The 23,386-nt window shown below is 36.2% G+C and overlaps 1 protein-coding gene across 4 annotated transcripts in view; it reads left to right on the top strand.

Moving 5' to 3' along the window:
* The window catches only part of ORC5 (origin recognition complex subunit 5), a 91,619-nt gene extending 69,498 nt beyond the window's left edge, over positions 1-22,121 (top strand). For 2 of the 4 annotated variants that reach the window (XM_059397000.1, XM_059396998.1), the window contains one exon: positions 21,315-22,121. Coding sequence is in view for 2 of the 4 variants with exons in the window: in XM_059396998.1 (XP_059252981.1) it covers positions 21,315-21,329 (15 nt within the window). In the remaining 2 variants the exon portion in view is untranslated. Of the gene's footprint in view, positions 1-11,178; positions 11,292-21,314 lie in introns of those variants that run through there. The other 2 variants (XM_059396997.1, XM_059396999.1) reach the window with 2 other exon arrangements.
* The last annotated feature ends 1,265 nt before the right edge of the window (positions 22,122-23,386 follow it).

The raw sequence follows: 23,386 nt of genomic DNA, 5'->3' as shown, positions 1-23,386 counted from the left end.
AAGTAGTCTGTCTTCCTGAGTCCTCCTTTGGTTGCTTCTTAGGTTATTTCCCGGGTATGTAGTTGTCTAAGGAAGAACAGTAAATATGAATCTGTGACATATTGTCTGGACCAGAAGTTCTCCTATTTTTTATATTTTCTTTCTAACATTACTTTCTATGCTCTTTGTTAGTATTTGTTTATACAGTATATTCAAGGGTAATTCAAAGTTCAGTTGCATGAGAAACCTTCTGTAAATTGGTGCTAACATTCTTTTCAGAATATTCAAAGACATTTTACCATTATTATTTAGGGAGTTTACTCCCAGTCAAGATTAAATCCCTTCAAGACATTAATTTTAGGGCGCCTGGGTGGCTCAGTGGGTTAAAGCCTCTGCCTCGGCTCAGGTCATGATCTCAGGGTCGTGGGATCGAGCCCCGCATCGGACTCTCTGCTCAGCAGGGAGCCTGCTTCCCTTCCTCTCTCTCTGCCTGCCTCTCTGCCTGCTTGTGATCTCTGTCTGTCAAATAAATAAATAAAATCTTTTTAAAAAGACATTAATTTTATTGATTGCAGTATATTCCAGTTTATTCTTCTTTGCTAGAAACAGAGTCTTGCCCAGAATCAGATCTTGCATTTGGGGCCTTACCAATGGGAACGACTCTAACAACAGTATTGGTTGCTGTGGCAGATGGGAAAGACTGTCATCCACCTCTACCTTATGCATGCACATGGACACACACACAACTGGGACACTATATATAATGAATCTGGTCCCAAGTACCTTCACCATCTAGAGACTTCTGCCATATTCCCACTGATCATATCAAACTATTTAGGTATTAATGCCAGCCTGGAGATACAATTCCATTATGTTATCATGAACATTTTAAGTTGGGCAAAGAAGTAAATTAGTAGATCCACAGTACTTAGAGCAACTCAGGAGGTGCTGTAAAAAGTTTCATGAATATGCAATTAGAAATAATCAAATGATTTTTATGAATTGGCTAATGGAGAGGAATATAGATACTCTTTTTTAGGTTTTAAAATTTTTATTTTTTAAAAGTTAACATGAAGGGTGCCTGGGTGGCTCAGTGTGTTAAGCCTCTGTTTTCGGCTTGGTTCATGATCTTGCAGTCCTGGGATAGAGCAGGGAGCCTGCTTCCTCCTCTCTCTCTCTCCCTGCCTCTCTGCCTACTTGTCATCTCTGTCTGTCAAATAAATAAATAAAATATTTTTTTAAAAAATTTAAAAAATGAAAGTTAACATGTAAACGGAAACTGAAAAACACAAGAAACGAAGAACAAAGTTACCCATAATCACAAACAGTTTATAGTTTGACTTCTAGGTCCGATGTGTGTATCTACAAGTAAGCATTTTAATGTAGTTAAGATAATGCTTTTTTACACACCATGAATATTTACCATTTCAGCATCCTCAAACTATGAGTATTTTGATAACCAAGAATACATTACACCATTTCCATCTGAAAGAAAAAAAAATGTAATCCTGCTTTTCCTGGCAACAAAAATTTCCTAAAAGACAAAATGGCAACCCTCTAGTTAAAGATACTGGCAGAGGTACAATTAAAATACTGTATTCCCTTAATGTTCAATTGAAACTGAGACATAAAGTAACAAGAGTACACAATGTATGATGCTTCTAAAAGAATTCATTATCCAATCTGTACTCTTCAGATGATTAGCAAGGAGCTATGTTTGCATTGACTCACTTAATGTATTCCTACAGTACAGCCAGAGAGACACACACATTAACAGTTATCATTACAATGTAAATATGAACACATCCGCACACATCTCTCCTTCTACGCTTTCTTCTGCCTCTCTGCTGTCATCTTAATAAGTCCTGACATTTCTCAGAGACAGCTTAACAATTCCATGCCCCGGATGCTTCTTTCCTATCAGTAACAAAAAGAAACTTATAAATTGATTAATTCACTAGCTGTACATTTTATCATACATTGTCACCTCAGGACATCCAAAAAGCTTAGATGTTGCAAAAAAATGAACCTTGTGCACAACAAACAGAGGTACTTCATAAGAACGCATACACAGACCTATGGTTATAACCCAAAATCATCTTCTTGATGTGGAGATGCTAACAAAAAGCCCTTCCCTTCACCCCTCTTCTGCCCCCTCTGCCATTTTAATGACTAAGTATAGAACTCTATCTAGCTCTAAGAGAGCAGTCCTCTGAGATAGATAGATATTCATGAACTTATACATGTATAGAAATAATTTTCCAAAAGTTTCATGTATTTTCTTCTTAAGTTAATATGTTTGAGATTCAAAGTGTTCATGCCATAAGTTAATCTTTGTACATGATTCTTTTTTCAGTTTTATTCTAGCAATATTTTAATAAACTGGCAGAGTAGTTTTAAATTGGTACATTTGTACATTGCTTTGTGTAGTATTCTCTTAAACTCTGTGTATTTTTGTTCATATGGTAAAGTCAAGGAATAAAAAAGTCTCTGAAATTAGTCACTTTTAATTTGAAATATCACATCCTAATTTAATTGCTTCATTTGGTTTTAGATTATTTTGTGTGTGTATTAGCTCTTTGTAAATCATACTCTCCCCCCTCATTGAACAGTCATCTTAATGTTTAATAATTTATAATTATAAATAATTAATAATTTTTGACTGCTGTATCTTAAAGTGATACTCTATCCTTCACACAGTTTAAACGATTATCCATGGAATTCTTCTAGTGACTCAGGGATTATTTAGTTCAATTTACTGCCTTTGGAATTTTGTTGCAACTAATGTGATAAAGTAGTAAAAGTAAGCTATCCAAAAATATTCTTTAAACTCTAACTTAACTAAAGACAGATTTTTGTGTTTCTTTATGAAAAAATATATAAGAATAATTTAGCATGCAATTCAAGTAAAGGATTAAATATATGAGAATATTGGAATTGCAGGAAAGTAGAAGTTATAAGAAATATTACAAGGAAGTGCCACTGGCAGAGTAAAAAGGTAATTAATGTTTTCTTCTATTGTAAAAGGAAACTGCTAAAGAAACCTGCATTTAATAGTAAGGAAGATTACTGTGTGAGTTTCAAATGACTACTACTAACCTACTTTAGCAAATGAATACCTTACAGAAAAATAGAGAAGATTGAAGTTAATGTATGCATTTTGCTGTAGGAAACTGTGTTAATTCTTTTCTATATAACCTTCTTAAAATTTCAGGCCTACTTTCTGTCATGATTCCTACCTGCTTCCAAAATAGGAAGGATAACGAGTTTGTCTTGATGTTCAGTGATATGTACTCTTTCCCCCAAAGACCCGTGTTATTCCTTGGCTGCCAGTCTTGCTCTTTGTCTCGTTCCTTCATAGTAAAGATCTCAAGCAACTCATCTTGTAAGAGAGATGAGCACTGGACATGCATGTTGTCATTATTAAATGAACCTTTCTTTCAGTCTCTTTTAAAATTGTTTTATCTATGTTGATATACCTTCATTTTTCCTTTTAGTTAGTATTTGATGTATCTCGTTCTGTCCTTTGACTTTTAACTTTCTCATATTCTTCTGCTTTAGAGGTATCTCTTCTGAACAGTATAAATTTGGATTTTTTTTTTCAGGCAATCTTTGTTTTTCATTTTAAGCAATTAGTTTACTTTTAATATAATTACTAATATAATTTTGGTTTTGTCTGTTATTTTATACTTTCTATTTTTGTTTCTTTCTTTTGGGTTGATTATTTTTATAATTCAGTTTTTCCTCTTTACTAATTTAGAAGTACGTACTCTTGTTTTTCTCCTCTTAGTTGTTACTTTAAAAATTATAACAGTCGTGCTTATCAAAGTCAAAATTTAGTAAGTACTATTATTTTCTCAGATACCATAGAACTTTAGAACATTTTAACTTGATATTCTGTACTCCCAATCTATATATTACTGGTATTGTACACTTTAATCTTATTTTTAAACCCATAATACATTATTGTTATCATTTCTGCAGGCACATTCGTTTCAATTACCATTGTTTTTTCCACCCTCTTCATTCTTCATTCCTTCTTGCATTTCGCCTTTTAATGGGATGACTCCCCTTCACCTAGAGGTGCATTTTAGGAATTTCCTTGAGTATGTATCTCTTGGTAGCAAACCTTTGATTGGTCTTAGTTTGGACATGCATTTAATCATCCTCAGTGTTAAAATATTAGTTTTTTCTGGGTATACAGTTCTGAGTTAACAGTGACTTTTTTTTTTCCAGTAAACTGAAGCAATCTTTTCATGATTTTATGGCTTTCATTGTTCTTCAGGTATCTATAGGTCCAGCTGCCACTTGTTGGAAAGTAATGTGTTTTCTTCTCTAGCTACTTTTAAGAACTCCTCTTACCTTGTAGGCTGCACTTTTTCACTATGATGTGTTTAGGTGTGGATTTCTTTTGATTCCTCTTTCTCTGGATTTATTTAGCTCTTTAATTCTGTGCTTTGGTGTTTTTCATCTCCTCAAATGAATTTCCTATCTGTTATCTCTTCAGATATTGCTTTTGCTCCCTTTTGTCCATCTCTGTTTTCCTTCTATATCTTTGATTATAAATATGTTCAATTATCTCTTTTATATTTTCCCTCTTTGTATCTGTGTACTCTGCATTTTGGTTAATTTCTTCAGAACTGTTCTCATGTTCCCAAACTGCCATATAATTCTTAATTTGTTATATTTTTAATAGATATTTTTAACCTGCAGATAGTTTTAGGTTTTAGTTTGTTTCTAAATAAGTCAAGTATGGTATCTTAGAAAGCTATATGAAATTCAGTGTTTTCAAATAAAATAATATAGTTTTAAATAAATTAATGAACTATTAGAAAAACTCATTAAATTTGAAATTGAGGGGTGCCTGGTGGCTCAGTCATTAAGCCTCTTCCTTCAGCTCTGGTTTTGATCTCAGGGTCCTGGTATCGTTCCCCCGCATCGGGCTCTCTGCTTGGCGGGAAACCTGCTTCTTTCTCTCCCACTGTCCCTGCTTGTGTTCCATCTCTTGCTGTGTCTCTCTCTGTCAAATAAATAAAATCTTTTTTAAAAAATGAAAAATAAAAATAAAATTTGAAATTGAAAAATAATGCTAATAGGTAGTAATAATATAAATAATACCTCAAATTACTAAATACTGTGTTCTAGGCACTGTGCTGAGTGCTTTATAGAGGACATCATTTGATGGGCATATCACTATTTCACACGTTTTTAACAACCAGTTTGATTTTAACCATTTTTGTTTCATTGAACGTTAACTCCTACACTAGATAAATGGAAGCTCTTATTTTTTATAAAAATGTAGAGTAACTTGAAAAATTTTTTTTACCATCCGTTAACTTCATTTATATATACATATAAAATGTTACTAAGGAAAGCATTTACTAGCTTATGAAATCATTTTTGCCTTGAGTCATTTTTACTTTCCTTATATCTTCATAGGATGAGGTAAGAGTACTAACTGTAGAAATAATGTCACTTAGGAAATAGCAATAATGTGTGCCAGCTGTAGGCTACTTTGGATTCTCTTTGATTTTGTATCACCTGAATTCTCATTTCTATCATTTCATTTTCCTCTTTGAGTTTCTAATGAAAATGGGAAGGAATTTTTGGGATTAAAATGATTTAATTACCTCTTTGACCCTTCATTTTACTGCCTATCTAATTCAAAATCAATCAAGAAAAGGTCTTTCACTTTTCGCCTATTAATACCTGTTCTTGAACTTCAAAAATTAAAGTTAAAGGTAATGATTAAAAAATATTCTTTTTACATCCCTGTTGTAATACATATCGATTTTGGTATTTGTGAACACCATTTTATTATTTGGGGGCAAACCCTAGGAAAGAACGGGTATACTGTTTGTAATTTTATGGACTGGAAGATATTTAGCATATATGCCAAAATGGTTGATCCATACTAAGAGTCCAGTAAATATTTGTCTAGTGAATTTTAAAATGTTATATATAGTAGGTCATTATAAAACAGATACTACTCATTTTTAGCTTAATTTCAGAAAAGATCTGTGATTAGTTTCTAGTAAAAGTCTAGATGTTACGTTCTTAATGTGAATAATAGCACAGGCCCTGTGATGCCTGAGGCAAATCTCTTCTTTTTTTTTTTTTAATTTATTTTTTATTTTCAGCATAGCAGTATTCATTATTTTTTCATCACACCCAGTGCACCATGCAATCCGTGCCCTCTATAATACCCACCAGCTGGTACCCCAACCTCCCACCTCCCCGCCACTTCAAACCCCTCAGATTGTTTTTCAGAGTCCATAGTCTCTCATGATTCCCCTCCCCTTCCAATTTCCCCCAACTCCCTCTCTTCTCTATCTCCCCATGTCCTCCATGCTATTTGTTATGCTCCACAAATAAGTGAAACCATATGATGATTGACTCTTTCTGCTTGACTTATTTCACTCAGCATAATCTCTTCCAGTCCCGTCCATGTTGCTACAAAAGTTGGGTATTCGTCCTTTCTGATGGAGGCATAATACTCCATAGTGTATATGGACCACATTTCCTTATCCATTCGTCTGTTGAAGGGCATCTTGGTTTTTTCCATAGTTTGGTGACCATGGCCATTGCTGCTATAAACATTGGGGTACAGATAGCCCTTCTTTTCACGACATTTGTATCTTTGGGGTAAATACCCAGGAGTGCAATTGCAGGGTCATAGACGCAAATCTCTTCTGAAAGTGTGGCCTAAGAAGCCAGGCAGATACTAAACAGACGTGTTTCTAGGGGTGAGGTCAGTGAGTCCAGTTAAAGTTTAAAAATGATGGTGGTATAAAGAAGCACTTAATTCTGCCCTGCATATTGAGAGGAGTTTCAGTTATTCATTTCACTTCATTATCTGATGCTCCATTCTTGTAGTGGATATGATATTCCATCATAGAAGATGGAATAAAGTTTGAGTCTTTTCTTATGACCACCCTTTAACAAAGACTCTCTTAAGATGTAAATAGAAATTTGTTGAGAAACAATAAAATCGCCTTCTAACGATTTTTATCCCCATAGAAAATCTATGATGACTAAGTTTCTAGATAGGTAGCAGTGTTACTAGTTCGTTAATTTTGGTCATTTTTTAAACTTTTCCTATCACTTAAAATAATTTATATAATTATTTGAATAAAGGAGTTGATTTCCCTTTAGATACAGTTTATGTTTATGGACTTCAGTCAAACACACTAATATCACATCTAGAACTTAATGTTATCTCCAAGTCCTAAAAACAAGTTTAAAATTTTCATGTTACACTTTGGAAGATTAAAAGTGAGAGACAGCTCAGTGAGCCTAGGGGGCAGCAGTGGTAAGGTGTGGTGTAGCCTGCAGAGTCAGGACTCTCTAGAGCTGTTGTTTAGGAACTGGCCGTTCGTTAGCTTTTAGCTTTTAGGTTTTTCGTAGGTTTTGGTTTTGTAGATTTTCCTAGAGGTGGTCAGTATCTCAGGAATATGATGGGAATTAATTATACTGTTCAAATCTCAGGAGAAAAATGTGTAAGCCAGAATGCCAGTTCTTTGATAAATATTGTTAAGGAAACTAGATATTGAAAAAATTATTAAACAGATAGGATATTTAAATTTACTGATCAGCTCAATAAACTCAGAATTAAAGTACTGATTTCTTTTTTTTTTATTTTAAAATTTTTTATTTTTTATAAACATATATTTTTATCCCCAGGGGTACAGTTCCGTGAATCAGGCCCACACACCCCACAAAGTACTGATTTCTTAATAGGTATGATTTAATGAGCAATTCCTCTGTGCCAGGCATTGCAATAGTACCTTGACTTTCTGCTCATTTTTTGTTATCTCATAAATAGAACATACTGCATGGTTGGATTTTTATTATTCTTCTGATTTTTAGTTTTGAAAATTGAGGCTCAGTTTGTTGAAGTGATTAATCAGAACTGAAGGAAGAAGATAGGTCTTTTTAATTTTGAATGTTCCTTATTTCTTGTCTGAAATGAGAAGATTAAGCATGGAATCAGAGTGGGTTCAGTAGTGGGAGTGGGAAGGAGATTATTGGATGATCTTAATACTTTGAATGACAGCCAAACAACTCCACCTCCACAGTGAGCACCTACTCAGATTTCTGAGCTAATGCGCAAGGAGCCCTTCAGTCCTGTTGCTGGAGGCACACCACCAAGTCTAGACGGCTCTTGAACGTTACCTTTTGTACAGATCATCCCCATTCGTTCAACACATACTGTTTTTCAGGCAAGTGTCTAATATGCCTCTTTAGATGTTAGCTCTCTTAGCTGTGATCACAGTTTTGTTAGGATTTTCAGAAGTTTTGAGTTGTAGTTAGGAAAGTTAAATCCTAGCCAATTGAGTTTCTGGCACTGTCCCAGGCAAGTCAGTGAGCATCTTGATTATCACAGTGGTTAAATTAATTATCTGTATCTAGCAATTTTCTAATAGAGGGGCTGGCAGACTTTTTCAGTAAAGAGCCCATTGTAATATTTTAGGTTTTACAGGCAAAGAGGCAAAATGGAAGGTGTATTATATAGGTACTTACGTAAGTAAGAGAAAAGACTCTTATCTCCAACCTTTTTGCCTGGTGTGAGGTCATCACATTCTGTGGGCATGTTTTGTGCTCTGTTGCCATCAGCTGGAGACATTTTGGGGACAAAGAAGGAAGGGGCCTGGCAGGGTGACTACCGTGGTCAGCTTTATTCTTTGTCACAGTGACATTCAGGTTTCTCTGCATTCTTCTTTCCTCCTGGACAACTCAGCTGTCCCAACAAATTTCAAAGGATTTCCAGTGTACAGACCACACCCTATGACTTCTAGCACTCCCTTCCACTGCCCCTCCCGAAATCTCCAAATTTAAATCTCCAAATTTAAAAATTCCATGAGTTGGAAATGAAAGAATTCTAAAATAGCTTAGGGGCCAAAGAAGAAATCAAAACAGAAATTAGAATTGGACTAAGTAACTACTTCTGAGATAGAAGAGCAAATGATAGAATGGAAAGGTACTATAATTCAGTTCAGTAAAAGGCAAAAAAGAAGGGCGCCTGGGTAGCTCAGTTGGTTGAGCATCTGGCTTTGGATTGTGGCTCAGGTGATGATCTTGGGGGTCCTGGGATCGAGCCCAGCTTCAGGCTCCGAGCTTAGCATGAAGTCTGCTTGGAGATTCTCTCTCTCTGCCCCTCCCTCCATTCATGTGCATACACATGCACTGTCCCTCTTCCTCTTTCTGTCTCAAATAAATCTTTTTCAAAGGTAAGAAAGACACATAAAGAAAAACAGAGAGGTTGACATAATGGTAGAAATAAAATTTTAGAATATCATTGTAATAAAAGCAAGTAGAGCATATAGTCTAACTTAAAAGGTAAAGATTGTCAGACTTGCATGTATACATGTTGTTTACATGAGAACTGTCTAAAGCTAAGAAAATATAAATTTGAAAATAAGATGTTGAAAAAGGAAAAAGATTATCACTTGAGAGATTGTTGATACGGGTATATTAATATTAGAAAAAATACACTGTAAGGCAAAGGCGTTACTGAAGAAAGCAATCATTAGATAGTAATGACAAGGTTTAATTTATCAGCAAAACACAGTGGTTTTTAAGTGCATGCGCTTAATAACAGATTCAAAAATATAAAGCAAAACCTAACAACTACAAAAAGAAAAGGACAGACTCCTCATAATGGGAGGATTTTAATGCCTTTTGTCAATTTTGATAGATGAAAGATAAAAACCTGCAAATAAGCTTGTTCTAATAGACCTGTAAAACAGTGTACAACAGCTACAGAATGCATAACTCTTTTCAACACACACATCTATAAAAAAACGTTTCAAGGCATAACCTAATTTGTGATATTGATTTAGAAATTGAAGTCTTAGCTTTTTGAATGCAGAGCTTCATATTTTGATGTATTAACACAAAATGTTTTTCTAATTAGCAAAAATGCTTCATATTTGCTAAATATAGAATTTTCTGTATATAAAATACTGTGAAATCTACCATCTGTTCATTTTTTAATTTGTTAATAAAGTAATGACAGCTGACTGAACACTGCATAACACTTTTAATGGGAGACAGAATGGAGTCTGTGTAGTGTATTAGGATGAGCAGGGACTGTAGGTTTGAAGTCTTGCTAAGCCACCTACCAGCTCTAGTATCTGGAGAAAGTTATTTAACACCTTTAAGGGTCATCTATAGAGTGAATGTAATAGTGTAAGGGTCATCTATAAAGTGAGTGTAATAATGTCCACCTCCTAAGGTTTTGAGGAATAAATGAGATACTCTATCAAGTACTTGATACCAAGCAAATCATTACTGCTATTATTGTTTTTAATCACTTACCTAATGTTTATTGAGCATCTGCGAAGTATTTGCCTCAAATTAGGGAGTATTTTTAATTCTTAAGACTTGTGATTAGGTATTACAGATTTAAAAACTCTTATCCCAAATACTGCCACAAAGCAATTTTCCTTATCTTTTCTTGTTGCCATTGCTGACCTCTTCTCCTGTTATCTAGCAGATGAGACTAAGAAATTGGGGGGGGCGGTGAGGGATGGGGCAAGATATTGGGAAAAGAGAATGGGCTGCTCAAAGAATTCCAGGTCTTGAATCAACTTTCTTTCTTGGATATTAGCGTACGTAATATTTTTGTTGGGCTTATGAATGTGAAGTTATCTTGTATTTTGATTTGACCTGTTAAAATACACTTTTAGTTTTGCCAGTATTAATCCTTTTGGTGTTTTCCTGACTAACCAATTGGTGATCAAGACTAAGCCCAGATCTGAAAGGTGTATTTATCTCTTATCTAACCAGTTACCCAACTCTGAAAAGGGCCCACATCCACGTTTTAACCACTGAATTCTCAAAGAGAGTATAGATTTGATATTCTGAGGTGTCAAGATAGAGACTCCATAAAATTCTGAGCACAGAAGGAATGTGCTTTATTTGTAGTTTTTAAAAATTAGCAATTGTGTGAGTCATTAATGAAGCAGCAAAGCTGTCTCTAGTGGAATCCTTAAAGACTGATTGTTAGGTTAACCAGAACTCTAAGCATATGTACAGATTTATGTTTGCCAATTTCAAAGTTATATTCTTTGCAATTATTCTTGTGAATTCAGTTATGTATCTCTATCAAAGGAACTACATATAAAAATGTTTTAGAAATGAGGGTATCATGTAATCTCATCAAAATAGCTCATAAAAATGTTTTCTTATTGTTAGATTACCTCTCTAGTGACCCTTCAGCTATTAACCCTGGTTGGCCATGACGATCAGCTTGATGGACCAAAGTACAAATGCACAGTATCTCTAGATTTCATCAGAGCCATTGCTAGGTAAGCAGAGAATAATCGTTAATGTAAAATGTCTTGAATTATGTAAATGATATACTAAATATAAAAATTAATGTTCTTCCTAATGTAGCATCATTAGTCAGTTAAGCAAGAGAAGATCATTTAAATGCCAAGAATGAATAAGTTTCACTGTAGTATGAACCCTCTCATCAATTTACAAATGACATAAAATTGGGAGAAGTAGCTAATCTGTTAGATGGCAAAAATGAAGGTTCTGAAAGACCTTAAAAGACTGGGATAATGGTCCCATAGAAGCAAGGTAGGATTTAATGGACAGTTGACTACAAAAAACTCAAATGTCCTAAAACAAGGTGGGAGAGACCTGGCTTAAGTCCTAAGATTTTAATGCTCCTGGTGTCTCATTCAGGGGATATAATAGGTCTGCGCTGTGTTCCCACAGGCAGAACAAATCTGGTGTGCTGTTCTGTGCTTGGCATTTTTTTTTTTTTTTTTTTTTGTGCTTGGCATTTTAAAAGGGGCATTGACAGATGGGCACATGCCAAGAAGGGGCAAGAAGAGAATGGTAGAGTGAAGAATCATGTCACCTCCCTCACTGAGGGACAGGGTATGAGAGTTAAGTTCTAGGGAGGTTACAGTAACCATCTCTAGTATTTCAGGGGCTTTCATGTACAAAGTGGATGAGTTTACTTCTGAATAATTCTAGAACATTAGAAGTTCTAGGGAAAAAATTATGTCTGTCAAAATGAGAGCTGTCTAAAATGTAATGAGTTTCCTCACAGAGAGGTCTACTTACTGTTATGAAAAATGTTCCAGCCATTTATATGAATAAATGACCTCATCTCATGGTTGCAGCTGGATAGCAGCAGTCTGTTAGACCATGTAGTAGAAGAGGCAATGTGCGTGTAGAATGGTGGGTGGAACAAGACAGTCCATAAGACAGTGCTTTCCCAACCCTTTTAAATAATGAAGACTCAATTTTAATATTCTTCAAATTAATATTGAAGATATTTACATGCATTTCAAAATTATAACTTCAAAAAATTTTAAAATTATAACTTCAAAAAATGAGGTTGATAGCTTCCTAACGTTCTAAAGTCCACAGGTTGGTGTCCTCTGCCCTGATGTCTCCTTTGCAGAGGAAAAAGCTCTGTGATACTATAATGGAGGTATTTGAGATATTTTGATGCCATGTAGACTCTAAAACTTGAAATGAGGGTTTTAAAATGTTGTCGTGTTGTCGTGGCAAAACTGGGCAAACTTTTACCCAGAAGAAGTTGAACAGAAACTTGGGGTGTATTCAGTGTGACCGTAAGGCAGTACCTTTCTTTTTCTAAACAATGATTTTAAAAACTCTGTATGCACAAGCCTCTGTCAAAGACATAACTTTTGAATGAAGCGTACTTATTTCAGGGATTTTGTCTGAATGTTGGGTTGTGCCCCAACATAAACATGTTCAGGACAGAGGCTTATGAATGCCCAGTATGATGAATATACAGTGAACCAAACAGGAACTTGATTCATAGCATCAGTGATACTAAACACACCCAGAGAAGTGTGCTTCCATTTACCACCTAAGAAGGGAGCAGGACTTACAGACCTCGGATTCTGTCATAGAACCTGGGATCTCTGTAACTTGCTTTGTTACTTTATTCTCTCTTCCTTGCCTTCCTTGGGCAGTGTCCAAAGAATAACCACCTCCCTCCTCCCACATCTTCCCTCTTCCACTTCCTCATCCCCATGATATTTTGTGTTCTTTTTCTGCTCATAAAACTTTCCCTTCTTTCTTTCTGTTCCTCCCGTATCCTGCTTCTAATAGTCTTCCTTGTTGCCTTAATGAAAACCTGATTCTTATGTGGGGATATTCCTTCCCCTGGAGTTACCTCTAATGGTAGCTACTTATTTTCTCATGCACCAAGCTCTCATGGTTGGGTGCTCCTTAAGTGCCACCCTTCTTTCTTGTTGCCACTTCCAGATTGCCCGTGCCCCCAAGTTATTGTGAAATGTGGACTTCTTTGGGCCTTGTGCAGTCTGGCTCTGTTTCTACATTTTCTTTATACTTGTTTATCTTTTACCAGCCTCCCACCCATCCCACCTCATGTATTGAAGAATAGAGCACATGCTTCACAGCGTTCTTTTTAACCTAGATTCTTGACTCTTTTCCAGTTTACTCTGTTCAGCATTCACCTGTTTTACAGAACGAAATTGTAACCATCAGTTGAGAACTCCTTCAGTTACCTACATTGGTGTTCATCTTCTCTCTTTCCTTTTTCAGTAGGTGGGCAGTCTCTCTTCCACCTGTGATCTGAATTTTATCTCCTCCGTCTTCCCCAGGAGCTTTTTGAAATGTTCTCAGGCTGTTTGTCTTCTCAGTGGCATCTAACACTGATGATCACTCTCCTTAAAACGCTTTTCTTAAAGCCCATGATTCCAGTCTTCTGATTTTCCCCTTGCCTTAGCTATTTTTTCTAAGGTTCTTTGGCCAGTTTTTCCTTTCCACCCGACCTTTAAATGTAGCTGGTCCTTGAGACCTGGCTCTTTTCTCTGTTCCTATTGTACTTCTCCCTTAGGCAGTTTTAGCTATACCCATGACTTAAACAACCATCTCCATATTAATAACTCCTCAGTTTTTAAAGGCCAGACCTTTAATTCTAATGTTCTTGACCTTTATTAGTTGTTTTTCAGCTAAATCAATACATTTCCAAAACTGAACTCTGGAATTCTAACCTTGACTTCTGCCTGCCAACAAAAAAAGAATGATTCAGCTTTCCTCTCGTGTTGCCTATTTCAGTGGTTAACACTGCAGTCTGCCACGTCGTACAGGCCTCAGACCTGGGAGTCATTCTTCACATTTCTCTCTCCCACACTTGCAGTGTCCAAGCATTAGTCCTGTTGACTACAAAGTCCCTCCTGTAGACCTCAAATTCATTCACTTTTTACTTTTACTTTGTACTGTTACCTCTGTAGACCAGGCCACCACCATCTCGTCTCTAGTAGCCTCCTGACCTATCTTCTGTCCGCTCTTACCCTTTATAACTTGTCCACACTATAGCCAGAATGAAATTATACAAATTTAATGGCACCCTCCTACTTAAAAGTCTGCAGTATATCTTTCTGAGTTAGTGTTTCTGTTTTTTGGGGTACATACAGAATAGTGGAATTACTGGATCATACGGTATTCCTATTTTTAATTTTTTGAGGCACCTCTATACTGTTTTCCACAGGGGCTATACCAACTTATATTCCTACCAGCAGTACACAACGGTTTTCTTTTCTCCCCATCCTCACCAACACCTGTTATTTCTTGTATCTTTGATACTAGCCATTCTGACTGGTGTGAGGAGATAATCTCATTGTGGTTTTGATGTGCATTTCTCTGATGATTCAATGATGGTGACTGAGCATCTTTTTTTTTGCAGAAGTGTCTCTTCATGTCCTCTGTTAATTTTTAAATTTCTTTTAATCCTCTTTTTTAATTGGTTTAGATTTTTTTTGTGTGTGTAATGTTGAGTGGTGTAGGTTCTTTATATATTTGGATATTAACTCCTTATGATAAAAAGCCCCCACTAATTTGATAAGATATATGCACCTCTGTGTTTATTGCAGCATTATTTTCAATAGCCAAGATATGGAAGGAACCCACATGTCTTTTGGTAGATGAATGGATAAAGATGTGGTACATATATGCATTGGACTATTACTCAGTCATATAAAAGGGATGAGATCTTGCTATTTGCAACATGGTGGGAGGATCTAGAAGATACCATGCTAAGGGAAGTAAGTCGGGCTGAGAAAGACAAATCCTCTATGATTTCACTTATATGTAGAATCTAAAAAACAAACTCTTTAAATGCAGACAACAAATTCGTGGTTGCCAGGGGAGAAATAGGTGGGGAGATAGGTGAAATAGATGAAGGGGATTAAAAGGTACAAACTTCCAGTTACAAAATAAATAATTCATGGAGATAAAAAATACAGAATAAGAAATGTAGTCAATAAGATTGGGGTAATGTTGTTTGGTGACAGATGGTGACTACATGTATTGTGTGAGCCCAGACTAATGTATAGAATTGTGGAATCAATATGTTGATGTTTTGCTCCTGAAAATAATATAACATTATACGTCCATTATACGTCCCTCCCCCAAAAAAAGTCTTCAGTAATTTCCTATGACTCTTGGGATTTAAAAAAAACAAAAATCTTTAATGTAGCTTACAAGGCCCCAGTGATCTGGCCCCTGCAATATCATTATGTTCCCCAGCCACATCTGGTACACACACTGCTTCCCTAGGTATTTGCATTTTAACTTGCTGGCTGTTTTTATTTCTTCATATTCACCATTCTGCTTCCCAGCTTTGCAAATGCAGCACTTTCCATCACCTCCTCTCTTTTATCTAGCTAACCACCACATAACCTATACATTTCAATTTAAATGAAAAGAAGCATTCCTAAACATACCATGACCACCATCATCCCTCCCCACTCTAATCACAGTATACAGGTATACAAGTATACAGGTCTCATTGTTTTCCTTTGATACTTATCATAGTTTTAATTATTTACTTAATAATTAGAGTTCATCTTTCTGCAGCGTTTAAGTCTGTGAAGCTCAAAACAGAGACTGTATTTGTGCCAGTTACTGCCGTTACTAAACTTAAACAATGCTTTAAACCTGCTAAATATATAAATAGTTCATGTTTTCCTATAGTGATTAGCAGTAAAACTTCAGATGATGGGGAACCATTCATTGTGAGCTTGTCCTTTGGGGCAGCAACAAGAAGGGAGCTAAGGAGACAGAGTTTCATTCCAAATAAAGGTGTGGTGGAAATAAAAGATTGCAAGGATACTTAGCAAAGAAGAGGTAGGTATGTCTAGTTTCAGACTCCTGTGGTAGAGAATGAATGATTAGATCAGAGGACACAGCCTAAATGCCCAAAACAAGGGAATGGATCAATAATTTATTGTAAATTCTAATTAAAAAAAAATACTACACAGTTATTAAAAAATCATACTTTGGAAGGATAAAAACAGAAAAATACTGTTGATACAGGCTTAAGTGGGTTAAGCAGTTATATATGGAGTTACATACACAAGAAAAGTAGGAAAACCTAAGGGAGGGGAGTGATGGTCAAAACTGACAAACTGATGCCAAGAAATCAGAGTCCATCTGATTTAATGATGAAGCAGTCATTTGTAGGGGGCACCTGGGTGGCTCAGTCAGTTAAGCATCTGCCTTCGGCTCAGGTCATGATCTCAGGATCCTGGGATCAAGCCCCACATCGGGCTCTCTGCTCAGCAGGGAGCCTGCTTCCTCCTCTTTCTCTGCCTGCCTCTCTGCCTACTTGTGATCTCTGTCAAATAAATAAATAAAATCTTAAAACAAAAAAACAATCATTTGTAACTTTATCAGGAATACTTACAGGAATATAGTGGTTTAGAAGTCAGATTATAGCATATTTAAATAGTATTTATGAGAAAATTGATGCAGCAGATAGAATGTTTCTAATTCATTTGTTCACTTAATATTTGTTGTGTTGCCCATTATGATCACTGTGCTAGGCTTTGGGAATATAGCAACAAGTAAAACAGATTTATATCTTATCCTCATGAGCCTGTATTCTAGGATTCTTTTTGCTGTGAAAAGGAAGAGAGGATTATTACCTACTAAAGCGGTCATGGAGCTATGGGAGGGTTATTATTATTTAAAAATTTGAACGTATTTAAATGCTGATGGGAAAAGGGTGATAGAGGAGAATTAATGATACAGAGGACAGAGAGATTAAAGTCTGAAATGGTATATCAATATGGGATTTTAGAAACGTGAGTTGAAAGAAATAGTCCCAGATGAAAGAGGGGGCTCTTTTTGCATTATAACATGAGGAAAAAGTGGATTCAGATGGAGCTGAGTTTGGAAGTTTGGTGGCAATAAGTTGAGGAAATTCTGATGTCTTCTACTTTGCCTCTAAATGGCAAGACAAAGGGGCACCTGGGTGGCTCAGTCAGCTAAGCATTTGCCTTCGGCTCAGGTCATGATCCCCAGGTTCTGAGATTAAGCCCCACATTAGGGTTCTTGTTTGGTGGGAAGCCTGCTTCTCTCTCTCCTTCTGGCTGCCACTCCCCCTTCTTGTGATCTCTTTCTTTGTCAAATAAATAAATAACATATTTTTAAAAAATAAACAGGGAGACAAAACTGAGAATAAGGACAGAAGCAATAGCAGTTCGAGAGGAATATGGGTATTTGAAATAACTGCTGTGGGGAATAGAAGAAGGTGCCATGAGGAGAAGGAACTTGCTGGGAGTACTGAGGGCCCATTTAAAATTCCTGACCTTGAATTTACAGTGACACCAATCTGTGGAACTTAAGATCTTCTATAATAGCATTCCATATGCTAAGTACTGGGATAGCAAAGGGATATTGTTGAAATCACTTAGGACTGAGGTTTTGCCAGGTAAATTTGGTGGGTGCTAGCAAGTGAGTGCTTGAAGTGATGGACCATGGAGTCTAAGTTAGGAAGGGAAGGAAGGAAATAAAGCCAGCAGAGGGCCAGTAGTTCAATGCCTAGCACATAATACTCAATAAGTATTTGTAGGTCACAAGTAAGTGAGGGAGCTTGTGAACTGGTTTTGTCAAGGTGTTCCAGGTAGCTTAGAGAAAGAGCTTGGGGATCAGAGGATAGCATGCCTGAATTTATGTTATTAGAGGTAGATTATTTCTGAGTATGATCATGAGATAAAGAAGGCATTGGAGTTAAGAAAGACGCATATGCAATGAGGTCACTATGCAGAGCTTAGGATGGAGAGGAAGACCAAACTGGGTTGCGGCATGAGTCAGTGACTAAGACATAGTGGCAGGGGGACACAAGGTGGTGAGCGGAATGAACCAAGTGTCAGAGGAGCAGAGCTTTTTGCACCAGGACACCAACCCTACCCAAAGGACTGCCTGGACTTTAATCATTAGAAAGAGCTGGAGAGGAGACAAGGTCCTTCAGAGGTAGCCAGATTACAGTAAGCCCAGAAGAGGAAAAAAAAACATTCATGGAAGAGGTAAAGGACGTAGAGAAATTTACTGACCAAGGGAACAGGGGAAAGGTTTGGACAGAGAAGCAGTGGGAGGCTTTAAAGGAAGCACAAAATATGGAGGTAGAATATGGAAGAAGAAAAATGATGAGAAACTTATTAAATAATTGTCCTTGGGTTGTTGTTAATGTGAATGGTAGTTTAAAGTTTCTTTCTTACACAGTTAAGAAAGAACTTATGCCAACATAAGAAGATTGCTTAAAGTTTTCTGGTTGCAAGTTGTCAGTGGAACCAAACTAAAAAATAACTCAAACTGCCCACAAAAGTAAAAGGAAATAAAGTAGTATCCTGTGAGAAAAAAAGTATTTCAGTGTAGTGAAAGAATTGATAAAGTGTAATCAAAGGATAAAAGCAAAATTAAATCTTAAATATTTAGGCATTTCATTTAACTAACTTGTATTTAAAGTATTCTGAATTCTGATTTAAGAATTAATTACTCCTAGGCAAATTGTCACTGATATTATTTGTGTTTATCCTATTTTTTCTATATGCTTAGTTTAGAAAATGATTCATTTTAGTTCTAAGAATCTCCTATATTATATAAAAACTATCCAAAACCTTAACATCATATTTATATAAATTTAATATGCATCTGAAACCGTGAAAAGCCAGAGGAAAGTACTTATGAAGCACATAATTCTCTTTGTAGAAATTTAAAGTGTTGTTTACAGTAAATTGTCTATCTCTGCGTCCTATAAAGCACAAAGTTATCTTTGGAATGTGTGACATAATTTTTGATGTTTTCCTTGTGGTTATTCTTTCAAATTCTACCTTGTTTTAGAATAATATATGTGGGGACCAGTTGGCAAGTCACCTGTTTACACTGGGGGATGGAGGGATGATAAAGACATTCATACATGTTGGGCAGTAAATGTTTCTTAAAGGAATGATCTTATATATCCAATTCCTGAATAATTGACTGTCTTGAAAAAAATCCAAAAATCTTAATGGTATCATTTAGTTTGCTTGAGTATTTTCTAGTGGCAAAGCAGAGAAAGGGAACATAGTGAAACTTTTATAGATTCTTTAAGTGTCTAATAAAAGACACTTAAAGAGTGTAGTGTTTTTCCATCGGTCCATTTGTTCTACCAAAGAAAACTTTATCGCAGAAACTACTAAAGTTACCCAACTAGACTGAGTAGAATCGAGGAGCCCCACCACTAACAAATCACAGTATTTCATTTGTTCATGTTTTCTTCTGGTCCTAGTCCGTGATACCAACGCTTTTCCTGTGCTGTCACTACTGAGTTGTAATTCTGTTCTCCTTTTTCCTCCTTAGTATTGTAGGTGTGTCGTTGTATTGGTCATTTTGTATGACTGTCTCCCATTCTATCAAATAATAGCTTCTAATCCTGTAGTTTTGGAATGTAAATGTTTTCATCTTAGCTGCTTCTAAATTTTTTTCCCCACACAATGTCAAGAAAACCCCAAAGCCCAAAATAATAAGATTTAACATGAAGTCCACATTATCTTGTTACTTTAGGTTTATAACCTTAAGACCCAAAGTTATGGTGGGTATATATCCCTGGAGAAACACACACATTCCCCTTCCCTTTCTGCCTGTGGTTAGAAATAGCTTCTTACATCCATTTCCTTCTAAGATCCTCTAAAAAAAGATCTTTTGGACCATTATGATTTATGTTTTTTGGTAATTTTGTCCAACTGGAAGTTTGTACTTCTTACGATTTTATTTTTTAAAAAATGCCTTGTGGTACCTTGTTGCCAGTATTTTGGGGAGGTCCTAGAATTGAACGAAAGCAGAACATTAAAATAGATGATGAGGTAATAACCACATATTTTATGTCTTTATGCTTGAGAATTTTATTTTAATACTTGTTTTCAGTTATTCTGTTACTCTTAATGACAACAAGATTGTCTCCGAAGTGTTTTATACCACTTGGAAAGGTTTATTATTCTTCAGAGGCAGTAAGGTATGAAACAGTAAGGTATTCTTTGGTCCTATATTAGGCACCACAATAGCCAGAGCATCTCACTGGAGCTATTTTTAAATGTGTTTTCATAAGCAGTATCCATAGTTCCCTAATCCACATTTTAAACAATATTTGATATGTCAGTCATTTGCTTAGAAACTTTTTTAGAACGTGTATTACAAAATGATAGACAAAAACATTAATTGATGATGGTTTAATAAATAAGAGTGTGCAATTAGTGAATCTTTAAAAGACTGTTCTCCCATGGATGATTATTTTTGCAGAATTCAATACTTTAAGGCTTTAATTTTATACTTATTGCTAGATCATTATGACTAATTATTTTGACCATTTATTCAAATAATAAACCTCCAAGTCTGAATATTTATAGTGAAGAATGAGTTTGGAGAAAGAAGAATAATTATATGTCTCTGTCTCTCTGCTATTTTATTCTGCCTGCCATCAGAGTACAAAAATATACATCCACATCGTCTGTTTGTTGTATCGTATTCTTGGATCATACAGATTTAGTTACAATACACATACAGGTCACCCAGTGTTAGAAGACTGAAAAGAATGAAAGCTACGAACAAGGATGGATGAGCTATGCATTATGTAATGATAAAACAGGTGTTTGGGAAGATAAACAGTGTTCAGAAGCAGAGAAGATTTAAATACTTCTGCATCTCTAATTACTTTACTCTGGTTATTAGACAAACAAATAGCTTTCAAATGAAATCTAAACTTTCTGTAGTATAATTAAAATACAGAATGTTGAATAGTTCTAACTTTGTTTCCTTTTTTTCAGAAAAGCAAACTTTATGCATGGGAGAAAAAAAGGAAACTTTTTAAAGAAACTTTGTTCCAAGTGACATTTTATAAAATTAATTCCATTCCTATTATGGTGCTTTTGATAGCACTATAGAATTGGTTAGCATTGGTTGTAAATTATTTTGCATGTGCTTCCCAGAACCACACAAACAAAGCTGAGCAGTCTAGGGGGTGAGGATGCTAACATATTATCTATTTTTGTTTATAGGACGGTGAACTTTGACATAATAAAATACTTGTATGATTTCTTGTGAAAACAAGCTTCAAAGCCATATGGACACTGTGACAATGACTAAGCCAAGCTGTGTTCATCCAACTACTTAGCTGGCCAGGGAGAGGAGTTCTTTGGCTCTATTGGATTTGTCCAGACAGGTGCTGGCCCAGCATGGAATCTGATGAAAATACTCTGATTGGTCTGGGTGGATGTGAGCAGAAGACTATTTACCAGGGACCCTGGAGTATTTGGAAGCAACGTGTTAATTATAAACAGCAGGGTTTGAGCACAATCTGTTCTACTCTTAATGATGTTATCTTAACACTGAAATTGCCTGAAACCCATTTACTTAGGACTACATTTTGCTCTGTGAACTATCCCCTGCGCTTTGAACGTGCCAGCAGCCCTTGTATATAAGCCCAGTCTTTTCACTTCCTCTCCACAGGAGCCTCTGCAGTTGCTTGCCAAAGCAGATTTTCCTAAGGCCACCGTTTTAAAAGATCATAGTTGCAAAATATAATAAATAGAAGTTGATTTTTTTAAAAAAAATCCAAGCTTGTGTATGCTTATTCCTCACCGTGATTTTCTCACAACCACAAGGTAGTTTGATCAGATATAGGCCAGCTTTCCATCTCTAAGCCTGCTTCATATCTGTGGTATGCTCGTGTGCGATTTTTCTGGTCACTCTTGCAATTAACCACCCAGCTTAGCTTTTTAATCTGCCTGATAGTTTTCTTTTCCTTTTTTAATCATTGGCCTTTAAGAGTTCCACAATAAAATGTTTTCCTGTTATATCGGTTATGAACCTTGGGTCTGGTTTTCTTTTCATATTTTTGAAGAAGAGTTCCATTAGCAGTTGAATACTAAAAATTGTTCTCAGCAGATTTAAAGTGCTTAATTACAGAGCCTAGTTTACATGTCAGGGGCATTTTATTCTTTCATTCCTTTTTTGAAGAAAAATTCTCCCAACATACACTGCCAGGTAGGAAGCCTTTTCGTGTAGTTATTGTCTGCCACATTCTGGATCAAGGAAGACGAGCAGTTGTGAGCTTGCATTTGTTTAGAGGTAATGACTAAATGGACTTCCTGTTTGCCTCCCAAAGGATGGCATCCGCCCTCACCCTACAACTCTTGCCCCACTGAAGGCGGTGAAATTTTGTGTTCCAGAAGATGTTTGGAGAAACCAGAACCAGGGGAAAGCCATGTGTGTTGTGATTTCAGGCTTAGGTTTCCTGCCTGTAAAAATCCAAGTGTCATTAAAGTGGAAAGCAGTGTGGGTAGCAGATTCAATGAGGAGCAATGCCACTTGGGGGAGTTTTCAGCCCCTATAGTTGGCTATGAAGTGGCAGGTCTGCTGTGCAGCCTTCTTGGATAGGCTGGGACCAATCTGCATTTTGAGGGAAAAACTCTGGAATGTCAGAAGGAGAAGAGATCGCCAAATGAGGCACAGGGGTGAAGGACGGAAAGGAGACAAAGTACAGTGTACTTTGTAATGGAAGTAATTCTCCATGCCTGCTGACCACCTGTCCCCTGCCCAGGACCTTGCCTGTCCCGTCCTGCCACACCAGGTGCCACCAGGCCCATGTGTGGCTTCCCTGCAGGAGACCTTGTAACCAGATTTTCCCTGCTCCTGACTGGACCATAAGAACTTCTCTGTTTGTAATTCCCTTTCTAATGGCTTGCTAAATGACTCACTAACTAATTTGATTAATTTATTTAAATGAAGGCTAACAGAGCTTAATATGGGTATTAGCATTTTAACAAGGGTCATCTGCAAATGAATTCTGTAATGGGAAGAAAGGAATCTCCAATTACAAGAAGGAATCTAATGGTGAGAATTACGGCTGGCTGATGGGCCAGCTATTTCCATTAAGAGAGGAGATGCCTTGGGAATGGAAATTGGTGCAGCCACTGTGGAAAGCCGTATGGAGTTTCCTCAAAAAATTAAAAATAGAGCCACCATATGATCCAGCAATTCTACTTCTGGCAATTTATCTGAAGAAAGTGAAAAACTAATTTGAAAAGGTAGATGTACCAGTGTGTTCACTGCATTATTTCCAGTAGCC

Source organism: Mustela nigripes, chromosome 4 (assembly GCF_022355385.1).
Source record: "Mustela nigripes isolate SB6536 chromosome 4, MUSNIG.SB6536, whole genome shotgun sequence".
In the NCBI taxonomy this organism is placed as follows: Eukaryota; Metazoa; Chordata; class Mammalia; order Carnivora; family Mustelidae; genus Mustela; species Mustela nigripes.
Note: the sequence above shows the minus strand (reverse complement) of the source record. Positions and strands in the feature narration are given on the sequence as shown.